Raw genomic sequence first — 14,093 nt, forward strand, 5'->3', positions numbered from 1 at the left:
TTTGGCACAAAATGGAGAATCCACTGTGTGATCATGTAGTTCAAAGTTCAGGCTGGAACTGAAACAACAACAAAAGTGAAGAATCAGGAACAAACACACACAAACACACAGACAGTGAGCACACAATAAGTAAGAAAAATCAAGTTACAGAAATAATAAAAAGACTCATTTACACCAAAGAGTGGGGCTGTTGCCGAGCTGGTGAGCTCAGGTAGAGTGAAAGAAAACTGCGTCTGAGCCGATGACCTGAGATTGGACACTGAATTATTATTAATATTAATAAATTTTCCAGTTTACCTACATTAACATTTCTAAGTGTGCCAAAGAGACACATAAATACGAGCTCATATTAGTTCCTATTACAGAGGATCATATTTTTTGTTTCAAGGTCAACACACACACATAATTATTTTTATTTTTTACTCCTGTTTTACTGATGTCTTCAAACTTTACTCATAAAACCAAACCTAATAATAACTGTGCGTTTCTTCGAAGTTGCTGAAAACTGAACAGAAGCTGAAGTGAAAACAAACAGAGGAACAAACTCGCTGATGTAACCTGACCTCAGGCAGCCGGGCGTGACGGCTGTGTTTGCATATGGAAATACACTTGGGTCTGTGTCCTGTAAGGGCTGATGAAAAAAGTACAGAGTGACAGAAGGACACACGGCAGATGTATGTATTTTATCTTTCATTTATTTTTACTGTAATTCTGTGTCTTCTGTCCTGCTACAAATTAATTATTAGCCAGTCAGCTATCTGGTGAACGTGGTTAAATATTTCAGTCAGTGCACATCATCATGTGAAGCTAAGACCAAATCAGCTGATTATATGGGATAATGTTGTCCTCTGAAAGGGGCTCGTGACCACAAAACCTTTGAGAACCTTTTTACTGGACTGAGGAGGCTGAAGGTTTCCCACTGCAGGCAGAACAGACTCTGTTGGAAGGACTAAAGGTGAGACATGAACCATGAATTAGGTTTTTTGTGTTTTCAGACAATCAGATGATGGTTTTATGTGCTTTGACAAAACTGTTAATGCCTCTGGGTGATGAGCTCTCTGTGTAGTTTATCATGTTTTTGATTCAGGTGGCTGGATCATTTCTGACTTTGTCAGGACGCAGAGCCCTACAGTTCTTAACATAATTATTATTCGATTAAAATGTTTTACGCCATTTAGTAACTGCATAATTTATGTTTAGTTGTTCAAACCCTTTACTTGATGGATGAAATTCAGTAGCCAGGGGCAGGAAATTCAGCAAAACACCAGAACAAGGCAGTGTTTAACCAGTTTAACCAGTTTAACCAGTCTAACAGTGTAGGCGTGTCATCAGTACAGTGAGCACCTGTATTCAAATCAGGAACGTATAAGAGAAAAACAAGGAAGTGAGCTACAGAATAGTTTACTTAAGTACAGACTCAAACTCCTGAAGCATAAAGTGGTGAAAGTAAGACAAAACCTTAATAGAGAAAGAACAGAATCAGATCTTCTCCTAGTGCAGACAGCAAACAGCTGCAGACAGACAGTGTTCAGGATGATGATAAAAAAGTGAATCTTTGATCTGATTTATATCATGTAAGTTTTTTATGCTTTTTATTATTTGTTTTCTATGTAATCTCCTCTTTAAAAAGTTTAATCATCACAATGATTGTTTGTTGACTCTTTCAGATTTTTGTTGACAAACAATGAAACCTTAATTATAATATAATATAATATAATATAATATAATATAATATAATATAATATAAAACTATTATTATAATTAAACAGGTATTTGATAGCGATACCTTATTGCTATCAAATATCTCAATAAACAGATTATGTGTGTTTTATTCTCACTTTTCTCTCCCATCAGGTGACTGCAGGTTTTTACCAACATGGAAAGGTATCACACAAAACCTCACATTATCGTCACTGCTAAAAGAACAAATACAGAAATGATTTCATACATGCAGTAACTCTCTACAACAAACCTGCTCTCTGTTTTGTTAATTCAATTTAACCCTGCAAGGTTTTTCCAGCGTATGTTCCACCTGGAGATTAAAAAAGTGTATATATATAACCCTGCCTTATTCTTTTCCTCACTCCTCAGACCAGACTCTCCTGAGCCTGAGACCAGACCCAGATCTCCACAGGAAGATCGCCCTGACTTTAAAAGAAGGAAACTGACTCCTGATGAGAGGTAAGACTTAACAAAATGTTAAACGTATCTTAACTCCATGAGTAAACAGTGAGAAGGTTTGAATTAGTCATTTATTGATTTATTGATTTATTGATTTATTTTTAACTTTGTTCACAAAAAGAAGAAAAGACAGTTGGATAAACAAACAGACTAAAGAGAACATTGTGAAGAGCATAAAACTTTTTAGCCTTACTGTAATAATATCACTGTGACTAGCTCCAAGTTTACCCTACTTTTTGTGTCTGAAGGCTAAAAATTTAATTTCTCTGTTCACCAGGATCACTGAGACACCAGATGCGCTTGAACCTGAACCTGGACCCAGCTGTGTGTCTTTGAAGAGTGATCGGTCAAAATATTTCATCTTTAACTTTAAAGGAACAAAGTCTGCTGCTGCTGAGGAGTAAGACATTCACATTTACCTTACAGCTCTATGGTACACCTGGCCTCAGTCCTGAGATTGAAGAGCTCCATAAGTGAGGCTGCTAACTTAAAAGAAAAATAAATCTATTTTAACAGCCCTGCATCCCCTGCACTGGGCATCACACTGATTATAATTTATGTGGTAATCAGCAGGAATGTGTCAGCAGTTAGTTTGACTCTTTTGACTCTGATGCAGTTGCCAGTTTTGCGTAGGAAGGTGAAATGATCTGCAGCTGTATGTGTGGTGCTGGATGCCACCATATGAACTGCTGGATTTCTCTAACTATTAAATGATTCTCATAATTCATAGTGACACACCATCACCATGACAATCGTCAACAAAACTAATAAGGACAACAGCAAATCTTTTTTTTTAAACTTGATATTTACATTACATTAGATTGGGGTGGCTGCAGCTCAGGTAGCAGAGCAGGGCAGCCACTAATCAGAAGGTCAGTGGTTCGATCCCAGGCTGCCTCCTGGCTGCATGCCAAATATCCTTGGGCAAGATACTAACCCCGTGTTTGCCTACTGGTGGTGGTCAGAGGGCCCTGTGGTGCCTGTGTCCGGCAGCCTCGCTTCTGTCAGTGCGCCCCAGGGCAGCTGTGGCTACAATGTAGCTTGCTATTGCCAGTGTGTGAATGACTGAATGTAGTGTGAAGCGCTTTGGGGTCCTTAGGGACTGAGCGCCATACAAATGCAGGCCATTTACCTTTTACATTACCATACCATTTACATTACATTTTTCACCAGTGGTTCCTTTTTATATGACCTCCATGAAATAACATGACAAAATGGGCCATGTAGTAAGATTTTGTTGTTCAGCATCTGGACACTGAACACCACAGATGTAGCTGATTCAAAGTGTCATCTTACGATTTTTTAATTTGTGCATTTTAAGTTTTTTTACTCAGAATAAAGCGTCAGCTGCTGCTGTAAGATGCTCTTCCCTGGTGTTTGTATTTTTAAAAACGGTCAAATTTGAAATGAAACACTTCAACACATCAACACGAATCTGACTTTTTTAATGTGATGATGCAATGTACCGGAAATATCCATAATATGGTCATTACAAGAACACTGGTACAGAACCATCACTGACCTGTTAGTTTTGGACTAGTAGAGTCTAATAAATAAGTCTATAAATTAACATAATAGGTTTGTTACAGCACAGTTGTGCTTGTTTTAATCAGGATGATCATCTAACAGTAGAAGAAGAAATCGTTGGCTTGTATTTATGTGGTAAATGGTTCTAATTTCTTCATGCAGATGAAAATTAGCCCAAGGCTATAATCTGGCATATTTAAATTTGTTAAAATGTTCATTAATATGTATTGCCTCTTTCTAAAAAAAATAAAATAAATAATGATGTCTCCACAGAGCTGATCAGGAGAGTCTGCAGCATCAAACTGATCTGGACTCAATATTTAAGGTTTGTACATGTACACCAACCTCTGTTTGTAATTGTTTTCATGTTGCACAGTACAATATTCGTCATAAAATTATGGCAAAATTCCAGAAATAATTCAACAGGGAATTAATTTTTTACTTTATTTTTATTTATGAAACACTTTTCAAAGCAAAGCTTCAGCATAACTTTATAACACGACCTGAAAATAAGGCGCAAGTACCCTTTACTTATGTGGAATTTGCAGGAAACTACAGGGAACATAAGATGTAAGATGGGGAAATAACCGAGTACTTAGAATTATTTAATTTAATTTATGTTATTATTTTATTGTTTCCTGTAAAATGAACATAAGTAAGGGTATTTTTGTTAAATTGAAAACACACAGAAAACAAATCTGTGAAAAATTATTTTTACTATGAAGATCTGATTTTTGTGAATTCAGATTGTGTTGCTTATTTTCCAGATACTGGAGGGAAACATTATCATGTTTGTGAAGGACGAGCTAAAGAAGATGCAGAATGATCTGAATCCAGATTATTCAGAGTGTCAGAGGGATGAAGAGGAGGTGTTGGACAGTGAGGAAGAGAAGCAGAGAAGGAGCAGCAGAGAGGCATTTCTGAAACTTGCAGTTAACTTCCTGAGAATAATGAAACAGGAGGAGCTGGCTGACTGTCTGCAGAGCAGTGAGAGGATTTCTCTTCATAAATTCAGTCTTTACAGGAATGAAATTATCACATTTTCTATAATCATAACACTCATGTTTCTGGTTCTTTCCTGTAGAAAATCCTGATCCACTTTGTGAGAATACTTTTAAATGTAACCTAAAGAAGAAGTTCCAGTGTGTCTCTGAGGGGATTGCTAAACCAGGAAACCAAACCACTCTAAATGAGATCTACACAGAGCTCTGCATCACAGAGGGAGGGACCGGAGAGGTCAACACTGAACATGAGGTCAGACAGATTGAAATGTTCTCCTGGAAACCAAACAGACCAGAAACAACAATCAGATGTGAAAACATCTTTAAAGTCTCAGCTGAAAGAGACAAACCAATCAGAACAGTTCTGACCAAAGGAGTGGCTGGCATCGGGAAAACATTCCTGACACAAAAGTTCACTTTGGACTGGACTGAAGACAAGACCAACCAGGACATCCAGTTCATGTTTCCATTCCCATTCAGAGAGCTGAATTTACTGAGGGATAAAAAGTTCAGCTTAGCGGGACTTATTCATCACTTCTTCACTGAAATCAAAGAAGCAGGAATCTGTAACTTTAAAAAGTTCAAAGTTATCTTCATCTTTGATGGTCTGGATGAGTGTCGACTTCCTCTGAACTTCCACATCACTGAGATCCTCACTGATGTTACAGAGTCCACATCAGTGGATGTGCTGCTGACAAACCTCATCAGGGGAAAGTTGCTTCCTTCTGCTCACATCTGGATAACCACACGACCTGCAGCAGCCAATCAGATTCCTGCTGAGTATATAGACATGGTTACAGAGATCAGAGGGTTCACTGACCCAAAGAAGGAAGAGTACTTCAGGAAGAGACTTAGAGACAAGGAAGAGGCCAACACCATAATCTCTCACATCAAGACATCACGAAGCCTCCACATCATGTGTCACATCCCAATCTTCTGCTGGATCATTGCTACAGTTCTAGAGAGTTTGTTAAAAACCAAACAGGCTGGAGGAAAGCTGCCCAAGACACTGACTGAGATGTACATTCACTTCCTGGTGGTTCAGACCAAACTGAAGAACATCAAGTATGATGGAGGAGCTGAGACAGATCCTCTCTGGAGTCCAGAGAGCAGGAAGATGATTGAAGCACTGGGGAAACTGGCGTTTCAGGAGCTGCAGAAAGGAAACCTGATCTTCTATGAATCAGACCTGACAGAGTGTGGCATTAATGTCAGAGAAGCCTCAGTGTACTCAGGAGTGTTCACACAGATCTTTAAAGAAGAGAGAGGGCTGTACCAAGAGAAAGTTTACTGTTTTGTCCATCTGAGCATTCAGGAGTTTTTAGCTGCTCTTCATGTGCATCTGACATTCACCAACTCTGGTATCAACCTGCTGGAGGAAGAAGAAACAGCCTCAGTGCAGACTGATGAGTCTTCAGTAAGACAGTTCTACCAGAGTGCCGTGGACAAGGCCTTACGAAGTCCAAATGGACATCTGGACATGTTTCTCCGGTTCCTCCTTGGTCTTTCACTGCAGACCAATCAGAATCTCTTACAAGGCCTGCTCACACAAACAGGAAACAGCTCACAGATAAATCAGGAAACAGCTCAGTATGTTAAAAAAAAGATGAATGGCGCTCTCTCTCCTGAGAAAAGCATCAATCTGTTCCACTGTCTGAATGAATTGAATGATGACTCTGTAGTGAAGGAGGTCCAGCATCAACTGAGTTTAGGACAACTGTCTAAAGTTGATCTCTCTCCTGCTCAGTGGTCAGCTCTGGTCTTCATCTTACTGTCATCAGAAACAGGTGTGGATGAGTTTGACTTGAGGAAATATTCAGCTTCAGAAGCGGCTCTTCTGCAGCTGCTGCCAGTGGTCAAAGCCTGTAAGAAAGCCCAGTAAGTATCCAGTTTAATCCTGGCAAGAGATTGCTTTAAAGTATTTATTTCAAAAGTTTGGAAAGTTCACTGCTATTCATGTCTTTCTAGGTTAAGCGGCTGTAACCTCACAGAGAGAAGCTGTCAAACTCTTTCCTCAATTCTAAGTTCTCAGTCCTCCAGACTGAGAGAGCTGGACATGAGTAACAACAACCTTCAGGACTCAGGAGTGAAGCTGCTTTGTGTTGGACTTGGGAGTCCACACTGTGTGCTGGAAACTCTCAGGTTAGCTGACTCTTTGTTTCAGGAGATTTGGATATTTCACAACAACTGTCATTATTTTATAGATTTAAGATGTTCTTTCTGTTCTGGTGTAAGCTCTGAAAGAGCACAGTAGAAGAGAAAGACACACACACACACACACACACAAACATAACTTTATTTATGTCTGTCCATCATAGTATAAAATAAAATGTAATAATATTTTTTCCATGTTTTTAAACAGAGTCCTTAAAAGCCTTTTTACTCTACTTTAACTGAAATCAGAATCTGTTCATTTGACTGCATGTGCATCATCAAATGCAGAGCAGTTCCTTACATTGTTGTATGTGTTTTAAGGTTGTCAGGCTGTCAGATCACAGGAACAGGCTTCACCTCTCTGGCCACAGCTGTGCGCTCCAATCCCTCCTTTTTGAAAGAGCTGGATTTGAGCTATAATCATCCAGGAGACTCAGGAATGAAGCTTTTGTCTGATCAACAGCAGGATCCACATGTGAAACTGGACATACTCTGGTAGGAAAACAGGAAATAAAGCTGAAAATGTATTTTTTTCTCCAACATTTTGTAAGGAAGAGCAGATATTTACTTGAATTCATTTAAGGGTTTATTGTAACCACTGACCTGATGGCCCGTAATATAGTCTGTATGTCCAGTCAAATGGGCAACTGTGTGGCTGAATGACTCAGAACCAATCACAGTAAAGCTCATCTGTGAGTCAAAATCACAAAATCAATCATCTCTAACATTTTCTTGTCTTGCTGGTCAAAAGTGGTGCTCAAACATATCCCAGCTGTCACAGTCTTTGCCAAGTAGTTGCATACTGGGATATCATTCACAGTAAGGGGTCATCTTGTTGATCTGCTTTAGTTCAGTGGGTGAACAGGCGACCATATGCCGTATGGCCGGAGAGCAGTAGGCCTGGGTTCAAGCAGCCTTTTGCTGCATGTCTTTTCCTCTTCCTCTCACCACTTTCCTGTCTATCTACAATATATCTATCAAATTATGGACAAAAAAGTAAAGTAAGTGATAACCTTAACTCTAAGTTTACCTTAACCTTTAATTCAAGAGAGAGGCAAAACTGACGTTTTTCAAATTAGTTTTTGCTCTGTATCAGATCGATTATTTTCTTTGTTTCCAGACTGCCAAGATTTGAGAGAATAATTGACTAAAAACAAATAAACAAGGCTGGGATCATGATGAGTTAGGCCTCGAAAAGTGTTTAAAATCAAATGAAATAGGCACCCACAACCTTATGACTGCATGACCTTGCAACCTCATTAAGGTTGACAATTGAGATTGTGCATTTCAATAAAAGATTGAGGTATTTACCCCAATCACACCCCATCAGGATTCATCATCATTGCCCATGAGCGTTGCCTCTCTCGTTGTGTGTAAAGCTTGGCTGTGTGGCAAGATTAGTTAGACCCAAAATGCAGGACATGAGAAACAAGGTGATTAAAAGGAAGCTTTATTGCTGAGCTTAACAAAATACAAATTAAAGTTGCTCAGGAAATGCAGAAATGCACAAGGAGGAATACACAGCTTGAGGGAGAATGTAACAAATAGCTTGGGATGGGACCCTTGATACTGATGTTTGAAACTGTGTCGATCTTATGAAGTTCAGTTGTTTTACTACACTGCTTTAAAGTGTTGCTCACAACACCAACATCACATGACCATCGTGTTATAGGCCTTCTATGGGGACTATTTTATACAGAAAAGTAGAGACTGGAGACATAAGTTGTGCAGGCTCTTCCTTGTCTTTCTATTACACAGAATTTTATACCATTGTTTTCTGTTCATTTATACACACGTTCCTCTTTCCTTCAGTCATTCCTCTTGTGACAAAAAAACCATCATATTCAATCAGGTTCACATGTTAAACCCACTTGGTCGCATTGTTTTTTTCACAAGTATAGATCTACAAAATAATTTAATAATTATTTACAATAAATCTGTAACTAAATCCTGCTGCTGTCCAGCTTCAACAATATCTCTGTGCAGTAATATTAGCACTGCGAATAACCTGCTTATTATAACTGTTACAAACTCTTTATACCTTAAAAGATTAAACACTATATTTGCAAACAATAAACAAACATATTCTATAGTCGTCCAAAAGTAAATATAAACCAGTCTATTTACATTTAGCAATATAATGAGTAAGAATGAGGTTATGTTGAAATCATCAACTGTAAAACTTCTACTAACATCAGGTTAAAATTATGTCTCAGAGCTACATGTGCTACGAAATAAAACAGATGTAGTAAGACCCACCACGTCTTTACACTACAAGTGGAATTGTGGCGACGCCACGCAATTTTCATAACCTTAACTGAAAAGTGCAATACAGCAGTGAACCAAAGGCTTTTACATCAGTAAATGTTTCCAGCAGATTACAACTGTGACCATACACTTGTAGGTGTCACAATAGCTAAGTGCGGTTTTGATGTGTTTAACCCTGACAAGTTCTGACAAGTGTCTTTGTCATAGTTCTTGGTCTGCGATGGGGGGTTTGAGTTTATTTTGGGATTGTTGACACTTTACTTTATTAACCTCTTAAGCCCCTTAAGCCTAACTGATCTCCTGCCTTTTGCCCCTGTATCAGGGGGCGTTGGGGTTTAAGAGGTTAAGATGATTTAGGTTTGGGTTTTAGTTTTCCTAATGTCTTTAAGTTTATTCATGTGTCCCCCAGTCATGTCTTTGTGTTTCATCTCGCTTTTCTGTTCCCGTTTTCCCCTCCATGTGTTTCTTTCCATGTCTCCTCTGTCTGTCATGTCCATCCATGTCTCTTTTCCTCAGCCATTATGTCTCTTTGCCTGCTCTGTGTCCCTCCGTCCCCCCCTCTCTGTCTCTCGCTCACTCCCTCTCCCTCCAGGCCTAGTCTCCCTTAGTTGTTCCCATGTTTCTCTCCTTGTGTTCAATCCTTTCTACCTAATCTGTCATGTCCATCCCTGTCTATTTCCTCCCCCTGCCCCTTTGTCAAGCCTTTGTCTCTTGGTCTGTGTCTCAGTGTGTTTCCTGTTTTATTTTGACAATCTCAAGTTCTGTGTTCAGTGTGTGCAGTCCTGCTTCCTCCTGTCAGATGACACCTAATTCGTTCCTGCTGTGTTCACCATGTTTTTCCACTAGAACAAGTGGGCTGTTTTCCGTTATTTTGCAAATGTACACAGCAAATCCAGCATGTCCAAATTAACACTGTCTGATTTGATTTCAACACTATTAAAGTGTCTATATGGGTCCACACCAGAGAGTGTTAATTTAACTCTTTTTGGAGAGTTGGTACGTTAACTCTGATTTAGTGTTAAACACCAAATCTGTCTGGAGTTGATAATTTAACACAGGGTATTAGCCAAGCTTTTTTCAAGGCTGTGGTATTTGCCCGCAAACAATACCTTTCAGCTAGCTAAAACAGAATGTTATGCTATCAGCGAGCAACATGGCTAATGCCTTTCACACAGCTTTGTCTCAACTCCAAAGAGCCACAGAAGTAAAAGCTAATAGAAATAATTGAAACAATCTTTGGAAAAATGACTTACCAAGCATGGCAAACAACTCAAATATGTAGAGCAAAATGTTCTGAAACGGCTTCACTTCAGCTTCGATTGGAGCCGTGCTGGGGGCGGAGTCTGTGAATTTACTCTGTTGGTGTCGTAGCCCCTCTAGGAGTTCAGAGTTAAGAGGTCAAGAGTTAATGTTTCCATTGTAACACCTCCAGATTTGACATAGAAACACTCATTTTTAACACTCGATTTTAACTACTATCATTTTACACCTCAGAGTTACATTAAAAGAATGTGACTCTACTTAGAGTAAAATTAACTCTACTTTTGCAAGAAGACTATTAACACCAAAACATTTAACACTTTTGAATTTGCTGTGTACTGTTTATAAGGTTGGTGAAACCTGCAGTCAGCTGAGCCTGAAGAAGTCACATGGATGGGTGACAAAACGTTTCTCCCACTGAAAATGCAAAGTCCAGATAAACAGAATTGATTTTTTGATATTATGTAACCCTTTTGTTTCATTTCCCTTTATTACCAGATGTATTGCCATACATGCCAATGTTTTGGGTCAGATTGTTTTCTCAGACTTAGTCTCAGTCTGGAGCCCCAAAAGGTTGATTCTGTTCACCTGGATGTAATGTTTTCAGTGGGACAAACGTTTTGTCACTCATCCAAGTGACTTCTTTAATCTGAGCTGATTGCAGGTTTCCCCAACCTTATATACAGTTCAATGCGTAATGACTGAAACTAGCACATGTGAATAATAGGCTGTGAGGAGTTTCCCACTGAAAACGTTACATCCAGATGAACAGAATCAACCTTTTGGGATTTACTTACCTGGATGATTGAGCATGCATCAAGACATCTCAGTCTGGAGCTTACGTGTACCGTTACACCAATAAATGCAGAACCACCCTAATCTTTGGAACAGGATTTTGACTTTCCTATTGTAAAGAAAAAAAAAGTGAAGCAAGTAGTAGTTATTTATGCAGAGCAGATATAGTCATGTGAGAAAATTAAGAATTCTTCTTCAAAGTTCCTCTTAAGTTATTCGATTCCTACTCATGGCTAAGCGGATGCTACAAGTGTGAACTGTTTTGCACCGTGTCATTTATACAGGATTTTGGCTTTTTATTTACATGTCTAATTCTTTTCAATTTTCTCAGGTTGTATTTAGGTAATTTAAGAACCTTGTACAGACCAGTTGGTTTCTTTTTTAAAAAATTTACTTTGATATATAAATCCATAGAACTGGAAGTGCATTATCGTTTTCATTTTATTATGGAATAAAAGGAAACAAGATTATTTCTCTAGAAAAGATTACTCAGACAATATAAAGGCATGTTTTCACACTAAAAGATAAAATTCTCATTTCAGTGTGGAGCCTCAAGGAGTCCAGTGGATGAGACCAGGTCTAAGGAAATGTGAGTATTTTTGATGTATCAGTTCTATTTACACCGTGTTGTACTGTGTTCACATTTTTTACACTTTAGTTGTACCTCTGTCAAATATATGTAATCATGAATTTTACAAAAAAGTTACATATCTTCTTACTTACTTACTAAGTAGAAACCAATTTCTGATGGTAACACACTCTTAAAAAATCAAAAACTTTTGCATACCGGATCTTCTTCATACATTAACATGAAAACCATGCAAATAAAATTAAAAGTGTTTATTACAGACCATTTGCACTGTGTCTCACTGTCCCCTTTAGATTTCTGTGACCTGACGCTGGATCTAAACACAGCACACAGGAAACTCAAACTGTCTGACAACAACAAGAAGGTCACACACGTGAAAGAAGACCAGCTGTATCCTGATCATGATCATAGGTTTGATCACTGGCCTCAGCTGCTCTGTACCAACAGTCTGACTGGTCGCTGTTACTGGGAGGTCGAGTGGAGTGGAGAGGTTCGTATCAGTGTAGCTTGTGTAGGAATTGGACGGAAAGGAGACGGCGATGACAGCAGGTTCGGAAGGACTGATCAGTCCTGGAGTCTCTACTGCAGTAATGATGATGGTTACTTTGGAAATTACAATTACGCATCAATAGTGATCGCTGTCCCCTCCTCGATTGTCTCTCACAAATTAGCAGTGTATGTGGACTACCCTGCAGGCACTGTGTCCTTTTACAGTGTCCTCCCTGACAGACTGATCCACCTGCACACTTTCAACACCAAATTCACTGAAGCACTATATGCTGGGTTTCATTTAAGGTCACCTGGCTCCACTGTCTCTTTCTGTGACGGCTCAGAGTGAACTTACTGCGACAAGACACATTCTCACATTAGTGTGGAGCACCCAAAATTTAGTAATACATGTACAATGACAATAAAAAGCTATTCTACTCTATTGAGCTTCATTTGTTTACCAAAAATGCTTCTAGATAAATTATGACTTTGTACTTTGTTTAGTTTTTTTTAACTTTCATCTACTGAAACTACTTGACCTGTTAAAGGTTAAGTTTATCTTTGGGATGGCGAGCGAAATGCATCTCTGGATCCTCCAGTATGGTGATGCTAGAGCAACCAGGTGTTTTTTGTTTTGTTTTGTTTTTTTAATAATAGGCAGTGAAATCTCAGAGCATTCTCATTCCCAACACACAACATACCGATGATTTGTCACATAGCATTGATATGTTACGTGTTGTATAAATGCACACTTCATGTCTCAATTTGTATTTTATACTATTTTTTATCACAAGAATAAAATCTGTGACAGAGTTTCTATTCGTGTGTTTTATGTGTGAACATGCATGCAAACTGATATTTAAAAAAAGAAATGAAAAAAATCAAACTATTCCTTATTTATTTATTTTTTTACGGATGCTTGTTATTATACTTAAAACCTTTAGAGTACATTTTCTAACCTTTAACCAAAAAGTAAAATTATGGAGGACATTTTCACATGATGGCCTTGATTTACCAGCAAAAATATACTTTTAATTTATCTAAATAAAGCAAACCCTCACATATTCATGGAAATGAAAAACTAGAAAACAGCTGTCAGTTTAGAAAAAAGAGAGAAGCTACTTGTTCCTCTGTTGCCAGAAGAGTAATGATAAATGGACTGATTGTTACACAGCACTTTGCTACGACCCCAAAGCGCTTTAAACAACATGTCCCATTCAACCAAACACTTTCTTCTATGCTTTTATCTAACCCCTAACATGGAAGCATTGGAGAGCAACTTGGGGTTAGTATCTTGCACAAGGATATTTGGCATGCAGACTCGTGTAATCAGGGATCAAACCACCAACCTTTCAGTCAGTAGACTGGCTCTACCTCCTGAGTTACAGCCACCACTGAAGCCTAATAACCTGTTTTAGAAGAAGCTGGTCAGGATAGTATGGATTTGTTGGCATCTTCACTTGAAAAAAGGTTGGTTTTATGAATGTAAATGTAGAGGAGTGGAGACTGATGTAAAAGTACACTGTGATACAGCTCTGAGGTATTTTAAAAGCAACTTATGTATAACAGTAGCAGCACCTACTTTCTATATGTACATAACTGGCCTATTATTTACCAAACAGATTGAGTGAAAGTGCTATAAACAAACCCAAAGGAGCTAGTATTGTTATCTTATCTGTAACTTTGAGGTCACGTGATTTGACCTATGACCTATTCTTTCTCTTAAGGATAGCGATGCAGTGATATGTGCCTGTGTCGTTGAGTCTCAGATGACTTAAGAAGACACTCAAGCCATCCGTTCCAGGTGAACTGAATGATACTGTCATCCT

General features: G+C 38.6%; 1 protein-coding gene across 1 annotated transcript; it reads left to right on the forward strand.

Moving 5' to 3' along the window:
- Window positions 1-538: 538 nt before the first annotated feature.
- On the forward strand, window positions 539-13,079 carry LOC113018234 (protein NLRC3-like). The gene is made up of 12 exons (XM_026161301.2): window positions 539-674; window positions 856-955; window positions 1,855-1,884; window positions 2,092-2,181; window positions 2,459-2,581; window positions 3,982-4,033; window positions 4,476-4,695; window positions 4,793-6,587; window positions 6,678-6,851; window positions 7,185-7,358; window positions 11,729-11,775; window positions 12,069-13,079. Exons 3-12 carry the CDS (start codon window positions 1,877-1,879, stop codon window positions 12,611-12,613), a joined length of 3,228 nt encoding a protein of 1,075 aa, XP_026017086.2. The 5' UTR covers window positions 539-674; window positions 856-955; window positions 1,855-1,876; the 3' UTR covers window positions 12,614-13,079.
- The last annotated feature ends 1,014 nt before the right edge of the window (window positions 13,080-14,093 follow it).

This window comes from Astatotilapia calliptera, chromosome 3 (assembly GCF_964374335.1).
Source record: "Astatotilapia calliptera chromosome 3, fAstCal68.1, whole genome shotgun sequence".
NCBI lineage: Eukaryota > Metazoa > Chordata > Actinopteri > Cichliformes > Cichlidae > Astatotilapia > Astatotilapia calliptera.

Excerpts from the sequence above, each read along its gene's own strand:
- LOC113018234 (XM_026161301.2), top strand. Across the intron at positions 4,034-4,475 it reads ATCTGGACTCAATATTTAAG|ATACTGGAGGGAAACATTAT; the intron begins GTTTGTACATGT and ends CTTATTTTCCAG. Across the intron at positions 7,359-11,728 it reads GTGAAACTGGACATACTCTG|TGTGGAGCCTCAAGGAGTCC; the intron begins GTAGGAAAACAG and ends TTCTCATTTCAG.